This window comes from Trichomycterus rosablanca, chromosome 5 (assembly GCF_030014385.1).
Source record: "Trichomycterus rosablanca isolate fTriRos1 chromosome 5, fTriRos1.hap1, whole genome shotgun sequence".
NCBI classification, from domain to species: Eukaryota; Metazoa; Chordata; class Actinopteri; order Siluriformes; family Trichomycteridae; genus Trichomycterus; species Trichomycterus rosablanca.
The window spans coordinates 19,354,885-19,371,756 of record NC_085992.1 but is presented as its reverse complement, the minus strand read 5'-3'; the positions used below and the strand labels follow the sequence as shown (position 1 = coordinate 19,371,756).

Sequence of the window (16,872 nt, the reverse complement as noted above, 5' to 3'; positions counted from 1 at the left end):
AACTGCCTTGCTGAGGAAGCTGAAGGTAAAGGTGATGGACTAAACCCAATTGAGCACCTGTGGCGCATCCTCAAGTGGAAGGTGGAGTTCAAGGTGTCAAACATCCAACAGCTCCGTGATGTCATCATGGAGGAGTGGAAGAGGATTCCAGTAGCAACCTGTGCAGCTCTGGTGAATTCCATGCCCAGGAGGGTTAAGGCAGTGCTGGATAATAATGGTGGTCACACAAAATATTGACACTTTGGGCACAATTTGGACATGTTCACTGTGGGGTGTACTCACTTATGTTGCCAGCCATATAGACATTAATGGCTGTGTGATGAGTTATTTTCAGAAGACAGTAAATCTACACTGCTATACAAGTTGTACACTGACTACTCTAAGTTATATCCAAGTTTAATGTCTATAGTGTTGTCCCATGAAAAGTTATAATGAAATATTTGCAGAAATGTGAGGGGTGTACTCACTTTTGTGATACACTGTATATATACAGTGTATCACAAAAGTGAGTACACCCCTCACATTTCTGCAGATATTTAAGTATATCTTTTCATGGGACAACACTGACAAAATGACACTTTGACACAATGAAAAGTAGTCTGTGTGCAGCTTATATAACAGTGTAAATTTATTCTTCCCTCAAAATAACTCAATATACAGCCATTAATGTCTAAACCACCGGCAACAAAAGTGAGTACACCCCTTAGTGAAAGTTCCTGAAGTGTCAATATTTTGTGTGGCCACCATTATTTCCCAGAACTGCCTTAACTCTCCTGGGCATGGAGTTTACCAGAGCTTCACAGGTTGCCACTGGAATGCTTTTCCACTCCTCCATGACGACATCACGAAGCTAGCGGATATTCGAGACTTTTTGCGCTCCTCCACCTTCCGCTTGAGGATGCCCCAAAGATGTTCTATTGGGTTTAGGTCTGGAGACATGCTTGGCCAGTCCATCACCTTTACCCTCAGCCTCTTCAATAAAGCAGTGGTCGTCTTAGAGGTGTGTTTGGGGTCATTATCATGCTGGAACACTGCCCTGCGACCCATTTTCCGGAGGGAGGGGATCATGCTCTGCTTCAGTATTTCACAGTACATATTGGAGTTCATGTGTCCCTCAATGAAATGTAACTCCCCAACACCTGCTGCACTCATGCAGCCCCAGACCATGGCATTCCCACCACCATGCTTGACTGTAGGCATGACACACTTATCTTTGTACTCCTCACCTGATTGCCGCCACACATGCTTGAGACCATCTGAACCAAACAAATTAATCTTGGTCTCATCAGACCATAGGACATGGTTCCAGTAATCCATGTCCTTTGTTGACATGTCTTCAGCAAACTGTTGCGGGCTTTCTTGTGTAGAGACTTCAGAAGAGGCTTCCTTCTGGGGTGACAGCCATGCAGACCAATTTGATGTAGTGTGCGGCGTATGGTCTGAGCACTGACAGGCTGACCCCCCACCTTTTCAATCTCTGCAGCAATGCTGACAGCACTCCTGCGCCTATCTTTCAAAGACAGCAGTTGGATGTGACGCTGAGCACGTGCACTCAGCTTCTTTGGACGACCAACGCGAGGTCTGTTCTGAGTGGACCCTGCTCTTTTAAAACGCTGGATGATCTTGGCCACTGTGCTGCAGCTCAGTTTCAGGGTGTTGGCAATCTTCTTGAAGCCTTGGCCATCTTCATGTAGTGCAACAATTCGTCTTTTAAGATCCTCAGAGAGTTCTTTGCCATGAGGTGCCATGTTGGAACTTTCAGTGACCAGTATGAGAGAGTGTGAGAGCTGTACTACTAAATTGAACACACCTGCTCCCTATGCACACCTGAGACCTAGTAACACTAACAAATCACATGACATTTTGGAGGGAAAATGACAAGCAGTGCTCAATTTGGACATTTAGGGGTGTAGTCTCTTAGGGGTGTACTCACTTTTGTTGCCGGTGGTTTAGACATTAATGGCTGTATATTGAGTTATTTTGAGGGAAGAATAAATTTACACTGTTATATAAGCTGCACACAGACTACTTTTCATTGTGTCAAAGTGTCATTTTGTCAGTGTTGTCCCATGAAAAGATATACTTAAATATCTGCAGAAATGTGAGGGGTGTACTCACTTCTGTGATACACTGTATATATATATATACACAGTGAGGAAAATAAGTATTTGATCCCCTGCTGATTTTGTAAGTTTACCCCCTTACAAAGACTTGAACAGTCTATAATTTTGTATGGAAGGTTTGTTTTAACAGAGAGAGACAGAATATCAACAAAAAATCCACAAAAAAAACATTAAATAAAAGTTATAAATTAATTTGTATTTAATTAAGGGAAATAAGTATTTGATCCCCTACCAACCAGCAAGAATTCTGACCCCCACAGACCGGTTATGTGCACAAAAGGCACACAAATTAGTCCTGTCCCTGTATAAAAGACTCCTGTCACAGAATCAGTTTCTTCCGTTCAAATCTCTCGACCACCATGGGCAAGACCAAAGAGCTATCAAAGGACGTCAGGGACAAGACCTGCACAAGGCTGGAATGGGCTACAAGACCATCAGCAAGAAGTTTGGTGAGAAAGAGACCACTGTTGGCACGATAATTCAAAAATAGAAGAAATACGAGATCACAGTCAATCACCCTCGCTCTGGAGCTCCATGCAAGATCTCACCTCGTGGGGTAAGAATGATTCTGAGAAAGGTGAGGTCAGCCAAGAATGAAGCTGTTGACTCTCAGAAACTTGTCTTCTAATTCTGTTGTGGCTTTGGGTCTTCCAGACCTCTTCCTGTCAGAGTTTGCCCCAATTTCTAAGTGCCTTTTGATGGTGAAGGAAACTGTACTCACTGACAACTTGATTTTCTTCGCAATTTTTCTATAGAAAAGACCTACATTTTTAAGTGTTATGATGGTCGGTCTCTCTTCCATTTTTCTTGCCATTTTTCTAGCAACATAATACTTTCTGCAGAACAATATTGTTCAAATAATGCTCACAAGGTTATGGTACCACAGTGTGTTCCAACACTACTTTTATGCAGACAGAGGGGGTTGTAAGCAATCAAGAAAAATTGGAAGGCCTCTAGGAATTGGTAGCACCAACTTTCAAGGCTTGATCAACCTCCATTACTGCAGAACAGCTTTAAGTTGTTAACCCATTTTTTGTTCCCTGAAAAAGGCCATTTTGTATAATGCTAAAATGTACATTATTTTTCAGTTTAGGGTAACCTCACTTTTTTTTTTTTATCTCTGACAGTTCAGCACTTACCTTTGTACCACTTCAAGCTATTCACTGGACTTGAACTGCTTGAGTTTCAATAAAAAAAAATGGAAAAATTGGGGTGTTCTAAAACTTTTGATTGGTAGTGTATATATATACTGTATATAGTGAGAGAGAGACACTGAGTCCACTTGTTCGTGACGTCATGTGATTCGCGAATTTTGGTTCGTAATCCGAAATTTGTTCGTACGTTAAGTTGAAAAAGATAGTTCGTAACCCAAAATGTTCGTATGGTAAACCGTTCGTAACTCAAGGGTCTACTGTACTTACTATTCAGATGTGCTGCTAAATGTTGACTAGTATACTGTATACAAGCCCTCCCACAATTTTTCTGAAATGTGTTCCTGCCATGACATTGATTAATAATATCTTGTACTGTTTTCAATTGAACTTAGGTCAAAAAGGATTTGCTCTTTGTATTTATTAACTACTGTCCCAGTGTTTTAGGATTGGGATTACATTATGTAAAACAGCTTTTAAAATAATCCAGGAATGGTCAAATTTATCCAAGAAGGGCCACTATCATTTATTCTCATAAATTTTTACTTAATACAAATTACTAAAGACAAAGATTGAACATGCAGAATCTGGTCTAACTCTTGTTTAAAAGAAAACATTTATGATATACTGTGGATCTTCGTAAATAAAATTTGCCACTGCTTTATTGATTAGATAACTGTGAACACAAACCAGTATGAATAACAATTTCACGTCAAAAAGAAAAAAGCAGAACTCGCACCAAAACATCTTTTTAGCATTTTATTGGTTAGTCATACTGCTATCATACTCAATCCTGTAATTTCATTTTAAAGTATACAAAAATATGTTAAAAAACTGAAAGCCCAAGCTAGTGTTAGTAAAAGCATTTAACTTTTATCCATTTAAATCTAATTAAAGTGATCCTTTATCTAATGTCCTAAAGGAGGGGACATGTTCAGGCATGTTTAAACTGTAAAAGAAGGGCTCTTAAGACAGCTATATTGGCCCATCAAATCTGGGCTGCATGATGTATGTGCTTCACTGGCAGGTATTTTCAACCACATTAATCATGTTCAGCCAAGGTTGAGTCCACACTGCAAGTCTGCACTGGTGGGGCTAAATAAAAGAGAGAAAAAGAAATGAAGAGATAAAGTTAGCTAGCATAACAACAAATTTCAAGTCCACATGTTCATTCATGCTCCAGCAAGTGTGGTTGAGCTAAAGCTAGAAGTTTCCTCAAATGACATATTCAGGGTGGGTCTGAGAGATGCATGTTCCTCTTGAGTACATGTGGCTTTTCTCTGGGTGCTCCGGTTCCCTCCACAAGTCCAAAGACATGACATGCAGTGCCAAATGAAGATACTGAAAATTACCCTAGGTATGAGTGTGCAAACATGGGTGTGTGTCTGCCTTGTGATGGACTGGCAACCTGTCCAGGGTGTTTTCTGTCTTTTGCTCAATCAATCAGACCCACTGCAACCCTGACCAGGATATTGCGGTGGTAAAACAGATAATGAATGAACAAATAAATGAATAAAGGTCTCACTTCATTTTTCTCATGAACTACAGCAAGACAGGTTTATTGACTTTATGTACATATATTATTAAAGTTCTTTACCAACTCACCATTGCAATAGCTGGGTCAGAATTGACGGCACATAGTTCCTCAACTCCACCTTTTCTGCAGCAGGTCCTGGCCATCTCAACAGTGAAGATGTATTTTGTGCCAGAAACAACCTAAAACAGAAGATCCACATAAAATCAGCAACAAAAGTTTAAAAAATATGACACTTTAACATGTATCAATATGTGTGTTTTTTTGTAACAGCAGTAGTGATGTAATATAGGCATTACATTTACATTTGTGGCATTTAGCAGACGCTTTTATCCAAAGCGACTTACAATTATGACTGAATACAGTTTGAGCAATTGAGGGTTAAGGGCCTTGCTCACAGGCCCAACAGTGGTAACTTGGCTTGAACCTGCAACCTTATGGTTAATAGTCCATTACTTTAACCACTGAGCTACCACTGTCCCATTACAGATTGTAATTTTATTTATATTAATTAATATCGTAAAATCTTAGTAGTAATAAGTCTCATAGACTTAAATGATCCAATCCAAATACCTCAATTTGTGAAACCCAAAATGTAAGCACAACTAATTATTGTAATTTGGGGCCACAGTTTGGTAATGGGAGAGCTGCAGCTGTTTACAAAGTGACAAAAGAGCTACACAGAGTTTATGAAAAGACACTGTGATGAACTGGAGGGCTTCCAGCGCTGAAGAAAAACAGCACACAACTGAGCCACTGTTTAAAGAGGTTTTATACAGAATAATGTACCAAATCTACCCAGTAAGAACTGTTGTGCAGCATCTCAAATAAAAAATAGAGGATAATTGTAGTTTAATGCATAAAAACACATTTAGTTTGCTCATGTCCCTATGTTAGTACTTTCTGAATTGTTTACAGATGTTACAATTATTTTAATTCAATTCTAAAAACTCAATTATGCCTGTATGCTTTAAGTTGCTGGCGGTAAAACATTATTTAACTTTTTGGATAGAGTTAACACTAGTGTCGAGTTGTTTAACACACTTTTTTATTTTATTTGCTCGAATAAGTATTAATAAAACTTATATTCTTGCTTCAAACTACAAAAGGTCCAATACAGATTGGTGTAGGACTGGTTTTGTCACTTTTTTATTAGTCATATACACATATATATAGACACCTTAATTTTATTTACTTTAGTGAGTACAAGGCACTTCCGCGAAGAGCTATGAACATGTAAATATGTCTTAAAAACCGTAATACCATTATACAAAAGAAAAAAACAATGTTTGGACAAGAAGCTCTAACATTCACTGTTTTCAAAGAGGAAGTGCTGTAAATAGATTAAATGACATGCCCAGCTATGAATCATAGTTAATAAACCAAGAAAAACTGCATTAAAATACACACAAATAGGTGTCCCTTTTAAAAATGTGTTTACATTTTGTAATTTTACAATTGACTTGTGAATTTACTTTAATACTAAACATTTTTTTTATTATTATTATAAGCGAGTTTATATTAAGCTGGCTTTTGATTGACGAACTTCCTATTGTTTTAGTTGCGATCCTGGCTGGCGTAGAGATGTAGCGGAACAATAAACCCCACTTTAGAAAGATCAAACACTTAAATCGGCTTATATATATATATATATATATATATATATATTATTATTATTACACTACATTAGAGATGGCCTACCTGTTTCTGGACACTGTCTATTTTGGTAACGCGGCTCATAAACAAGTCATTGCTCTTGTGGTTATGCTGGACTACTGCGAACTTCAATGCACTTTGGACATCTGGTTCGTCTATGCTAACATCCGTCAGACCTCCAACAAGTCCAGCGCTGCTCACAGTCACAAAGACCACCACGAACAACAAAACAACACTCTTACAATACATGGTCTCCTAGCTTCTACTACACCGCTGTTATTCTGACCAAATCACGAGCAAAACCAAACTGTTATATAAACAGGGGCCCTCACGTGTGTGGGCGGTTGCGTGTTACGGCCAACCACGTGAAACAAAGTGAAATGGGCGTGTCCAATTGCGTCAGAGTATCTACAGTCAGGTCAGAGCCGTAGAGAGTTGCGACACTCCTTGATCTCGCCGCCACGCGGTCACGTGGTTCATGTGCCCCTTCATTAGTTCCAAACAGAGTCAGAGCTGTCATGTTCTCATATGGGACAGGCAGCAGTGAATGAAATATTAAACGGTAAATAATAAAAATTTGTACAATTTCTGGGTATTTTCGACTGCCTTTACATTTACAGCATCTGCTTTAATGTCAATTTGGTATATGAAGTGGAAGATTGATGTTTATAATGACATGTTTATAATGAGTTATTAGGTCGTTCTTGTACATTATATTACAGATACAGTATTATATTACAGATACAGTACATTATATTAGCCTACATTACATAATGCGATATCATTAAGTAGTAGAGACAATATACAGTACAGAGATTAAAGAGTTTTTTTGTTTTGCTTTTTTTGCATGAACTAATCTCCCTTCACTTTTCTGAGGATTCATAATACTAATAATTTTGGCTAAACACTAAGCCATGTGGCTGGATTCATAAGGTTTGCCTGCACTGAATGAACAGATTCATAAACACACTGCCGTACCAAAAACATTATAGTAAGGGTACATGACATAGCATTAATTCATGTTTTATTTCATGAGTGATTAATAATTGATTCCTACATGTAATACATTAATGAATTCATTATGAATATGCACAAGTTCATTTTGTCTAATGTAAGTGGTGGACAAGGTACACAAACCATGTAGTTGAGTTAAAGTAGAGATATCCAAGGTAAAATATTACTCCAGTAAAAGTAGTAGTAAAAGTAAAAATACTCTACCTCCACTTGAGTAAAAGTACTAAAGTATTTACCTTCAAATGTACTTAAGTATGAAAGTAAAAGTAGCATGATTTACTACTCTAATGTTTTATTATCATTTCATCTGACACTAATGTTTATTAAAATTATCATAAGAACAAAACACTGATTGGTGTGATCGCTTCACGCTTCTTTCATTTTGACAATGTTACGTTTTTATTCAAACATAAACCAAAAGGAACCACAGATTGTTCATAATGTAGTGGAGAAAAAAGTAAGACATTTGACTACCAAATGTGGTGGAGTTACAGTAAAAACTCACCCAAAATGGAAATACAGATACACACAAAAAAAAACTACTTAAGTATAGTAACTAGTTACATTTACTTAGTTACTGTCCACCACTGCTAATGTATGCCTTAATGCAGGAGCAATATATTAATTATTTTAGTAATTAAGGTACAAGTGTCATCAGTTATTTATGAGATTCATACAGGTCATCAGGATAACCATCACAAATATGACCTCGTCATGTTTGTGGTGCTTAAACTGAAAAGTGAAATATTCCATATTTAATGTTCTGTTGTGGATTAAATAACTGAAGATCTGTCATGAAATCACTGCAAATGCATGCTAAGTAGTGGAAATGAATGTGGCTCTATGGGTTGAAAGTGAATGTTTGGAACTATTCACTAGCCCCACAACCTGGAAGCTGCACAGAAAAGACCAGCCCCCATTACAACGGTTCCCTATGGGAGTGTCGCCACTCTGTTCTCTCTACCACATGACCGTTTTATTGTGTATGTAACCAGATTTGTTTATGATATCTGGAATTTATTTGACTACACATATTACTGATTTATGGTATATCTAATAAGATTTTGACTAGTGTGAATGACGTCAAATTTACCATTGAGTTGTATAAAAGCTCCAAGATCTACTACTTACTGTCTTAATTGTAAATTTCATATTATCTAAAATTAAATTATGAAAAATCATAAATCAAGGCAAATACAGTGTATCACAAAAGTGAGTACACCCCTCACATTTCTGCAAATATTTCATTATATCTTTTCATGGGACAAGATTTACTGTCTTCTGAAAATAACTCAACACACAGCCATTAATGTCTAAATAGCTGGCAACATAAGTGAGTACACCCCACAGTGAACATGTCCAAATTGTGCCCAAATGTGTCGTTGTCCCTCCCTGGTGTCATGTGTCAAGGTCCCAGGTGTAAATGGGGAGCAGGGCTGTTAAATTTGGTGTTTTGGGTACAATTCTCTCATACTGGCCACTGGATATTCAACATGGCACCTCATGGCAAAGAACTCTCTGAGGATGTGAGAAATAGAATTGTTGCTCTCCACAAAGATGGCCTGGGCTATAAGAAGATTGCTAACACCCTGAAACTGAGCTACAGCATGGTGGCCAAGGTCATACAGCGGTTTTCCAGGACAGGTTCCACTCGGAACAGGCTTCGCCAGGGTCGACCAAAGAAGTTGAGTCCACGTGTTCGGCGTCATATCCAGAGGTTGGCTTTAAAAAATAGACACATGAGTGCTGCCAGCATTGCTGCAGAGGTTAAAGACGTGGGAGGTCAGCCTGTCAGTGCTCAGACCATACGCCGCACACTGCATCAACTCGGTCTGCATGGTCGTCATCCCAGAAGGAAGCTGACGCACAAGAAAGCCAGCAAACAGTTTGCTGAAGACAAGCAGTCCAAGAACATGGATTACTGGAATGCCCTGTGGTCTGACGACACCAAGATAAACTTGTTTGGCTCAGATGGTGTCCAGCATGTGTGGCGGCGCCCTGGTGAGAAGTACCAAGACAGCTGTATCTTGCCTACAGTCAAGCATGGTGGTGGTAGCATCATGGTCTTGGGCTGCATGAGTGTTGCTGGCACTGGGGAGCTGCGGTTCATTGAGGGAAACATGAATTCCAACATGTACTGTGACATTCTGAAACAGAGCATGATCCCCTCCCTTCGAAAACTGGGCCTCATGGCAGTTTTCCAACAGGATAACGACCCCAAACACAACCTCCAAGATGACAACTGCCTTGCTGAGGAAGCTGAAGGTAAAGGTGATGGACTAAACCCAATTGAGCACCTGTGGCGCATCCTCAAGTGGAAGGTGGAGGAGTTCAAGGTGTCTAACATCCACCAGCTCCGTGATGTCATCATGGAGGAGTGGAAGAGGATTCCAGTAGCAACCTGTGCAGCTCTGGTGAATTCCATGCCCAGGAGGGTTAAGGCAGTGCTGGATAATAATGGTGGTCACACAAAATATTGACACTTTGGGCACAATTTGGACATGTTCACTGTGGGGTGTACTCACTTATGTTGCCAGCTATTTAGACATTAATGGCTGTGTGTTGAGTTATTTTCAGAAGACAGTAAATCTACACTGCTATACAAGCTGTACACTGACTACTCTAAGTTATATCCAAGTTTCATGTCTAGTGTTGTCCCATGAAAAGATATAATAAAATATTTGCAGAAATGTGAGGGGTGTACTCACTTTTGTGATACACTGTATATATAGCATTTTGCACTGATTAAACTTAATTCCAATTAAAGATATCATACATTTCCTCAGTATATAATATATCTTATATATTTATTTTCTAGATATCTAAAAATCTATCTATGACTGGTGCAGATCAAACTGTTGATATATTGAATGCAAGTGATGACTAGGCAAAACTAAGTTAGGAATATCTAGAGTTGTAGTTGGTCCATTTAAGATATCCTGAACATATTTTAGTTAGACATTTATCATATGCTGCTGAATGATCATTCTGTTTATACACCGATCAGCCATAACATTACAACCACCTCCTTGTTCCTACATTCACTGTCCATTTTATCAGCTCCACTTACCATATAGAAGCATTTTGTAGCTCTACAATTACTGACTGTAGTTCATCTGTTTCTCTGCATGCTTTGTTAGCCCTTCAATGTTCTTCAATGGTCAGGACCCCCACAGGACCACACAGAGTAGGGCGGTGGATCATTCTCAGCACTGCAGTGGCACTGACATGGTGGTGGTGTGTTAGTGTGTGTTGTGCTGGTATGAGTGGGTAAGTCACAGCAATGCTAATGGAGTTTTTAAACACCTCACTGTCACTGCTGGACTGAGAATAGTCCACCAACCAAAAATATCCAGCCAACAGCATCCTGTGACCACTGATGAAGGTCTAGAAGATGACCAACTCAAACAGCAGCAATAGATGAGCAATCATCTCTGACTGTACATCTACAAAGTGGACCAACTAGGTAGGAGTGTCTAATAGAGTGGACAGTGAGTGGACACAGTATTTAAAAACTCCAGCAGCGCTGCTGTGTCTGATCCACTCATACTAGCACAACACACACTAACACACCACCACCATGTCAGTGTCACTGCAGTGCTGAGAATGATCCACCACCTAAATAATACATACTCTGTGGTGGTCCTGTGGGGGTCCTGACCATTGAAGAACAGGGTGAAAGCAGGCTAAAAAAAGTATGTAGAGAAACAGATGGACTACAGTCAGTAATTGTAGAACTACAAAGTGCTTCTATATGGTAAGTGGAGCTGATAAAATGGACAGTGAGTGTAGAAATAAGGAGGTGGTTTTAATGTTATGGATGATCAGTGTATATGTTGTGGCGTCTTTGAGGAAGAGCCAGGCATTTCCGCTTTTTTTTAAACTGCAGGGGGCAGCACTCTTTATTCAGTAGCTTCTAAACCAGGTACAGAGCATTAAGGCCAGGCTAGAACAGACCACTCCTGCTTTATCCAAACATGCAGAGAACAGGTTCACCACATCGAACAAGAAGTAAACATATGAATACCTGTATTGTCATTGTACAAGTACAGCGAGATTCAGTGTGCTCTATTTAGGAAATACAATATAAAAAATAAAATATACAGTGGTACCTTGAAATTAAGTTTAAAAGGTGTTGAGTTTTAAGGTATTTTTTCCCATGAGGATTTTTGGAAAACCTGTTAATGCGTTACATGGTCCCGTGAAACTGCATATATTTCAGGCTCATGTAAAATAATAGGGTTGTTTTTGACACTTATACAATAACTTAAATAAAAAAAATACAAATATTGTATAAACACTGAAATACACTTGAAAAACAGTTAAAATTCATATAAAATACAATAAAACCTGCACTTTACCTTTACTTCGTTATTGTTTTTTATGCATCTTAATTAGAGGAGAGAATGTATGAGCAGTAATAATAGAGTTTTAGTGTTTCTATGTCGTTTTTTAAATATTGTCACATTAAGCTTTTTTTTTTTTAATGATAAGCATTTTAGACTCTCAGAAAAGCTGATTCTCACAATTTCTCAGAACCTCAAGCTGTAACACAAGTTGAAACAGTGAGGAAATTCCAGATAAACACAGATGCATGTGGAGCTTTTAGACTGGATTTCACACAAATGCAGATTCATCTCGTATTTGCACTTTGACGTTTTACCGCACCGCTCAAGTCAAAGCCTCTGAACAAAGCAGCAGTCGCACACACGTTGAGTTTAAAAGAAACGTGAAATTTAGGGGTACAAATATCTTGATGAGGGGTGTTGACTTTCAAAGATTTTGAGTTTAGAGGACGTTGAGTTACAAGTATACATATACAAGTAGTTAGGAAGTAGTCCCATGCAAAGTACAAGTACCACGGCAATATAGCAATGGCATTAGCAATGCTATTAACCATTAGCAACTCTGAATATTATTAAAGTGAGCGATGTGCAATAGCAAACGAAATTAAATATATATTACACTATATTCATATAAATTTATATATATATATATGTAATTTGCTTTCATCCGAAAACAGTACTTTGGACCACTGAGCAACAGTCCAGTGCTGCTGTTTCTGGTTCAAAAGTGGCTTGACCTGGGGAATGCGGCACCTGTAGCCCATTTCCTGCACACGCCTGTGCACGGTGGCTCTGGATGTTTCTACTCCAGACTCAGTCCACTGCTTCCGCAGGTCCCCCAAGGTCTGGAATCGGCCCTTCTCCACAATCTTCCTCAGGGTCCGGTCACCTCTTCTCGTTGTGCAGCGTTTTCTGCCACACTTTTTCCTTCCCACAGACTTCCCACTGAGGTGCCTTGATACAGCACTCTGGGAACAGCCTATTCGTTCAGAAATTTCTTTCTGTGTCTTACCCTCTTGCTTGAGGGTGTCAATGATGGCCTTCTGGACAGCAGTCAGGTCGGCAGTCTTACCCATGATTGCAGTTTTGAGTAATGAACCAGGCTGGGAGTTTTTAAAAGCCTCAGGAATCTTTTGCAGGTGTTTAGAGTTAATTAGTTGATTCAGATGATTAGGTTAATAGCTCGTTTAGAGAACCTTTTCATGATATGCTAATTTTTTGAGATAGGAATTTTGGGTTTTCATGAGCTGTATGCCAAAATCATCAGTATTAAAACAATAAAAGACCTGAAATATTTCAGTTGGTGTGCAATGAATCTAAAATATATGAAAGTTTAATTTTTATCATTACATTATGGAAAATAATGAACTTTATCACAATATGCTAATTTTTTGAGAAGGACCTGTATATATATATATATATATATGCTTCATGCACAGTAGTGCTGCTGATAGAGTTGTTACTTCACTGCAACATGGGATGTCTCGAGTCACTGTCTGAGTTTTGTTTTTTTTAAGATTAAGAACCATAAGCAATGAAAACTGCAGCTGGTACTATTTTAGTCTACTGTTAAAGTTTTACATATTGTGGATCCCCTATGTAAAACTGCCACTAAATCTTAACAAATTTGACCATAAATATTTTGGCTTAAGACAGCTGTGGAAGTACAACTTCAATCTGTAGAAAAGTGGGGCTGTAACTGCAACACTGAATGAGGGTTGACATATCCAGATCCTGAAACAGCATCACAGATTATGAAAAGCACTTAGTCTTAATAGTAATGCTTGATCTGCAGTTCTTCTAAAACTTTATTATACTTAAACACAGCTTCAACATCTGCCATTCTTCTGCTTTTTCCTGATCCGGTGTGGTTATTTTAGCTAACATCTAAAATCAAAGCTTAAAATCATGTTTTGTAAGGTTGTTGCTGCACTCTTGGTGGTCTCTGTGGGCATAGCATCCGCTGGTCTCGTCAGCGCTCCACAAAATGCAGACATCAACAGTCAAGATGTTCAAGATGCCTTGCAGTTTGCTGTACAACAGTACAACAAAGTCAACCAAGATGTGTACCTGGAAAAGTGAGTTACACAAAGTCCTCATGTTTCTTATTTAGTTTCTTTATTATTTACATCAGTGGCTCTCAACTGGTTTCGCTTCATGAACCAAGTTAATTATAGGACTGAACTCAAGACAACACAATTTTCTAATACACCTTGTAATGGTCCACCAAATACTGAATAAAGTACATTATGTTAATGTACATATATTTTTTTATGTTTAATTAATTATATTGTCTTTGTGTGATTTTTCACCAGCCCCATGAATGCACACTTGCCGTAATGGTCTATTTCTGTAGAATAAATACAATAAAAATTAAAAATAAAATAATTTTAACCTGCTTGAATGTGCTGTCAGTTTTTTTAGCAGCTTTATTTTAAATGACTATTAAACTACTAAACTTGTTAAAAATGAGTGTTTGCATTTTTTAAAAATATATTCAACTGGAAATGTTTATACTAATTTTGCTGGGTCAGTCATATTCATATTCAGAATAATGCAGAAGGTATTTCACTAAAAAGAACGTAGTCAGTTTACAATTTACAATTTCATTCTTTTTTAATTTGGAAGCACTTTTATCCAAAGTAGTTTAGGTGTAAGATAAGTAGCTGAATGTGTGACCTTTAAGCTCTCAGACAATTTTTAAGGAAAAGTGCCACATTTCACTGCAGTTGTTAAATAACACTTGTAAGCTACAATACACAGCACAGCCTACCTTTATAGTTGAATGTAAATCTAGAACATCTCAAAGACGAAAAAATTCCACATAATCAGTTGGGAGTTGGGAGTTGGGAGTAGTGTTTTTAGTTGCTGTAGACTTTGACATCTTGTGTAACATGTAAACACACATCAAACATTGTCAGCATACTACACCACAGAAAAGTCTGTTATACTAACTTAATTGTCATATTGCATATTGCGCCTTATATTACATACACTACACGAATGAAAATTGTTAAATCGCTAAACACAAACCTTACATTTTAAAGTTCACAGCAAATTGCATATTACACAACCGTAAATTAGGCAGGGTTTTAAATTTAACAAAGAAACCCACCTGTTTTGGAAAAGTTCTTTACAACTATTAATCTCCTGGACACCCTGATAAAGAAAGGGTTGGCAGGTACTGGAACTCTCATGAAGAGCAGAATTCCAAAAGAGTGCAACATTATAGGGGATCAGGCCATGAAAAAGAAAGGAAGAGGGCATCTGAGATGGTTGTCAGACGAGGTCCTGAACTTGCTTACATCAAGTGGTTTCAAAACAAGCCAGTGGTCATGACATCCTCTGCCTTTTCTTTGGGATTTATTTACTGTGCTTATGATTCAGTTTTATATGTACCATGTTCTGATGTCCAAAATGTGTAGTGATATATAAAATGTGTATTGGACACATTATATTTTTTAAATAAAAACATTTTTAAAATAAAATGTTTTCAGTATGCTTATTAACTTACAAACAAAACAAGGAATTGTGAGACATTTTTTCCTGGTAGTCAGGAGGATATAGTATCGCTTTTTTTTTTTTACGTCTGAGGTGATGGCGACATCTATCGTTTAAATTGGTAAATTGCATTACTGTACAGCATACTGTGGGCACTGGTTAAAAAAACCTGTAATTTGCCAGAACATTCGGAAGTGCACTCTGACTTGGAGTGTCTTTGCCAATAAGAAGTATTAAAATATTGTAATATTGTAACCGTAAATTAGGCAGGGTTTTAAATTTAACGAAGAAACCCACCTGTTTTGGACAAGTTCTTAGGGTTTTATTAGGCAGGGTTTTAAATTTAACTGTAGACAGAATGTGTGTGCTTGACTGTTACGGGGTCACATTGGTGGAGGGTTTTAGCCACACCTTTTGTTCTTTTCTTATTGGTGCACGGGGCTTAAGTAGTCTAATCACGAGCACTATATATAGAAGTGGTGTGGGAATCCTTGTTGCCAGTTGGTCTCGTTAGGTCGTCGGACTAGAGCATTCTTAGTAGATCCCTGTTCCTATTTTGTTGAGCCTTTACCTCGGCTGTGTTTATTCTGTTTGTTGCAGGTGGGAGCGGTCCAGGCGATACTGGAGATTGGGACACTTACGTTTTAGAAGCCCTGGAACCGACTCCGTTCGTCTGGACATGTGTTATGTGCTTATGAACATTAACTTCCTTTACTTACGCTGTAGTATTTTGTTACATTGCTGATTGTAGTTTGGGGTACTGGTATTAAAACCCTCTTTCATTGATTTCTGTTTCTGAGCTTGATTTCCCGAGTAGTGGTTCCAAACTAACCTCTAGGGGTTGTTTGAATCCCCATAACAGTACCAACTGGCCCATTATGGAACCCTCGGGAAATCAGCCCGGATCAGATCCCGTTGCGCCCGCGTTTCCACCCGGAGCTAATTCCCAAGACCCAACAATGGCGTCCCTCGTGGAGAGCAACCGTGAGATCGTACGTTTCGTGTCGGATCTGGCACGTCAGGTGCAACGTATCTCGGAAGCCATCGCGGCACCTGCCCCCCCATTTCCATCTCCGTCACGACCGGCTTCGTCGGGAATTTTCACGGCCGACGCTGTTCCGCTACCTGCCGACTCACCTCAGGTTCGTACCGATTCCGTTACGGTTCATCCTGAACCCTATTTCGGTGACCTAGATAAGTGCCGTGGTTTTGTGTACCAATGTGAATTGGTGTTTGGTATCCGTCCCTCCGGTTTCCCCACCGATGTGCACAAGATCACTTACATTATTGGGTTATTGCGTGGTCGGGCGCTCGCATGGGCGGAGGCTTCACAATCCACCGCTTCTCCGGCGGTTTGTACCTACCAAGCGTTCTTACAGCGTTTTTTAGCGGTTTTTGATAAACCTGAACGTGCTGGCGACGCGGACGATAGATTATTAGATCTTCGTCAGGGTAATAAGTCGGTGGCAGAATTCGCGGTGGATTTTGTTACCATTTCGGCCGATGCAGGGTGGAATGACACCGCCCTCAAGGCAGTGTTTAGACGG

General features: G+C 38.9%; 1 protein-coding gene and 2 long non-coding RNA genes across 3 annotated transcripts; 1 reads left to right on the top strand and 2 right to left on the bottom strand.

Annotated features, from left to right (window-relative positions):
* Window positions 1-4,020: 4,020 nt before the first annotated feature.
* Window positions 4,021-6,757, bottom strand: LOC134314379 (cystatin-like). Its single transcript, XM_062994960.1, has 3 exons — window positions 6,510-6,757; window positions 4,880-4,990; window positions 4,021-4,369 (listed from the first exon to the last, which is right to left on the bottom strand). Exons 1-3 carry the CDS (start codon window positions 6,711-6,713, stop codon window positions 4,292-4,294), a joined length of 393 nt encoding a protein of 130 aa, XP_062851030.1. The 5' UTR covers window positions 6,714-6,757; the 3' UTR covers window positions 4,021-4,291.
* A 237-nt stretch (window positions 6,758-6,994) lies between these two features.
* LOC134314951 (uncharacterized) lies at window positions 6,995-14,223 on the top strand. The gene is made up of 3 exons (XR_010012437.1): window positions 6,995-7,026; window positions 13,745-13,902; window positions 14,140-14,223. It is a non-coding gene; the product is annotated as an uncharacterized LOC134314951 (long non-coding RNA).
* Window positions 13,625-15,136, bottom strand: LOC134314950 (uncharacterized). Its single transcript, XR_010012436.1, has 3 exons — window positions 14,940-15,136; window positions 14,598-14,708; window positions 13,625-13,894 (listed from the first exon to the last, which is right to left on the bottom strand). It is a non-coding gene; the product is annotated as an uncharacterized LOC134314950 (long non-coding RNA).
* Window positions 15,137-16,872: the final 1,736 nt, after the last annotated feature.

What these genes read in the sequence shown, in the direction of transcription:
- LOC134314379 (XM_062994960.1), bottom strand. Translation starts at nt 6,713, where the DNA reads ATGTATTGTAAGAGTGTTGTTTTGTTGTTCGTGGTGGTCTTTGTGACT. An exon ending in TAGACAGTGTCCAGAAACAG is followed by an intron (nt 4,991 to 6,509) that starts GTAGGCCATCTC and finishes CTTCTGTTTTAG; the next exon opens with GTTGTTTCTGGCACAAAATA. An exon ending in CTGACCCAGCTATTGCAATG is followed by an intron (nt 4,370 to 4,879) that starts GTGAGTTGGTAA and finishes TCTTTTATTTAG; the next exon opens with CCCCACCAGTGCAGACTTGC.